The sequence below is a fragment of the Amphimedon queenslandica genome, unplaced genomic scaffold (genome assembly GCF_000090795.2).
Source record: "Amphimedon queenslandica unplaced genomic scaffold, v1.1 AMPQUscaffold_9729, whole genome shotgun sequence".
In the NCBI taxonomy this organism is placed as follows: Eukaryota; Metazoa; Porifera; class Demospongiae; order Haplosclerida; family Niphatidae; genus Amphimedon; species Amphimedon queenslandica.
This window is the reverse complement of record NW_003549999.1, coordinates 2,414-4,144: the sequence shown is the minus strand read 5'-3', so window position 1 is coordinate 4,144 and position 1,731 is coordinate 2,414. Positions and strand designations below refer to the sequence as shown.

Below are 1,731 nucleotides of genomic sequence, written 5' to 3'. Positions count from 1 at the left end.
AGTCTTTCCTTCTCTATTTAAGCAGTCAGTTAATGAATAACAGAATAAGTTGAACTATGAATACACTAACCTAACAAAACTAATGGTTGCCTTCTTCTTTGAGTCATTTTTGCAAAACTTTCAGCCACACCCTTCACCACAAAAGCATATTCAATATTCTATTTTAACTCCTCCACCCAAACAATATGGCAGGAAAGAGAACTCCAGAAATTATAATTTTTGATAAAGAGAAAGAAGAAAAGAGAGAAGCTAAAGGAAAGAGTAGATTATCTAGACTTAGAGGAAGAGGAGCTATTAAAGAAAAAGTAAAAATATTATGTATTACTATGGCTTCATGTATATGTATTAACAAATGGTTACTATGTAACTCGTGCTTTAATTAGAATGATGTTGAATTGAAGATACATTCGCTAAGCATCCAGAAACAAAGACTAGAGACTGAAGGTATTAACATGAAGGAAATGAGGAAAGACATCAGATCACTTAGTAAGAAATTAACAATGTCAATCTGTGTATGAACTTATAATTTTAAGAGTACTAAAATTTGTTTTAACATATAAGTATATAGTCTTGTAAATTTTAATGTATTCTGCTGATATCTCACCTCTCTCTCTCTCTCTCTTCCTCCCTCTCGCTCTCTCTTTCTGTCTCTTTTTTATTTTCCTCTCTCTTTCTCCCTCCTTCCCTCCCTCCCCCTCTCTCCCCTCCCCCTCTCTTTCTCCCTTTCTCTTTTCTTTTTAGACTCTAGTACATTAGAGGGTGCTACTAAGAAGCAAAGTGACATTGATTACATTAAGTCGTTAGGAGGAACTGGGCCTAAACCAGTTGTAATACCTTACCCACACTATCTTGCAAGACTAAAGAAAGAAAAACTAAAGAAGAAGAAAGAATTGGAAATAGTGAGTCTATACTGTGAATTAAGTAACCAAAAAAATGTAATAGATATTAGGCGTAATTTTTGATGCATTTTTGGAAGAAAAGCATAGGCTAGTACATGTAGCACAGAGTATTTTTTAGAAATTGACTTTTAAGATGCTTTTAAGTTGCAAAGTTGACGTCAGAATCAGCTCAAATTTTCAACATAGCATAAAGACATCAGAATTTGTAATAACAATTTGGGGTGATTTTGGAGCCATTTAAAAAAAAACCATGGGCTATAGCCTTGGGTATTTTTCAGAATTTTGGTGTTTTCTTAAAATGGTCGTAACTTTAAAAATTGAAGTCGGAATCAGTTCAAACTTACTACACAACATAAGGATATCAATATGTATCAGAAAATGTAATAAAAGTTTAAATTGATTTTGGAGCCAATTTTTTGAAAAAACCTTGGGCTATAGCCTTGAGTATTTTTCAGAATTTTGGCGTTTTCTTAAATTGGCTGTAACTCGAAAAATATTTGTCGGAATCAGCTCAAACTTTCTACACAGCATAAGGTCATCAATATGTATCAAAAAATGTAATAAAAATTTGGGGTGATTTCAGAGCCATTTTTTTAAACCACAGGCTATAGCCTTGGGTATTTTTCAGAATTTCGGCATTTTCTTAAAATGGCCGTAACTCAAAAAATTGAAGTCGGAATCAGCTTAAACTTTCTACATAGCATGAGGACATCAATATGCATCAGAAAATGTAATAAAAATTTGGAGTCATTTCGGAGCCATTTTTTAAACCCATGGGCTTTAGCTTTTGCTTTTTTTTAAATTGGCAAAACTTTTGTGGAATCAGCTCAAA

The 1,731-nt window shown here is 32.9% G+C and overlaps 1 protein-coding gene across 1 annotated transcript in view; it reads left to right on the top strand.

Moving 5' to 3' along the window:
* The first annotated feature begins 161 nt into the window (after positions 1-161).
* Positions 162-1,731, top strand: part of LOC109590638 (uncharacterized) — a 2,663-nt gene continuing 1,093 nt past the window's right edge. The window contains exons 1-3 of the mRNA XM_020006537.1: positions 162-305; positions 384-486; positions 742-935. Of these exons, the coding sequence (XP_019862096.1) occupies positions 186-305; positions 384-486; positions 742-935 (417 nt within the window). The 5' untranslated portion in view covers positions 162-185. The remainder of the gene's footprint in view (positions 306-383; positions 487-741; positions 936-1,731) is intronic.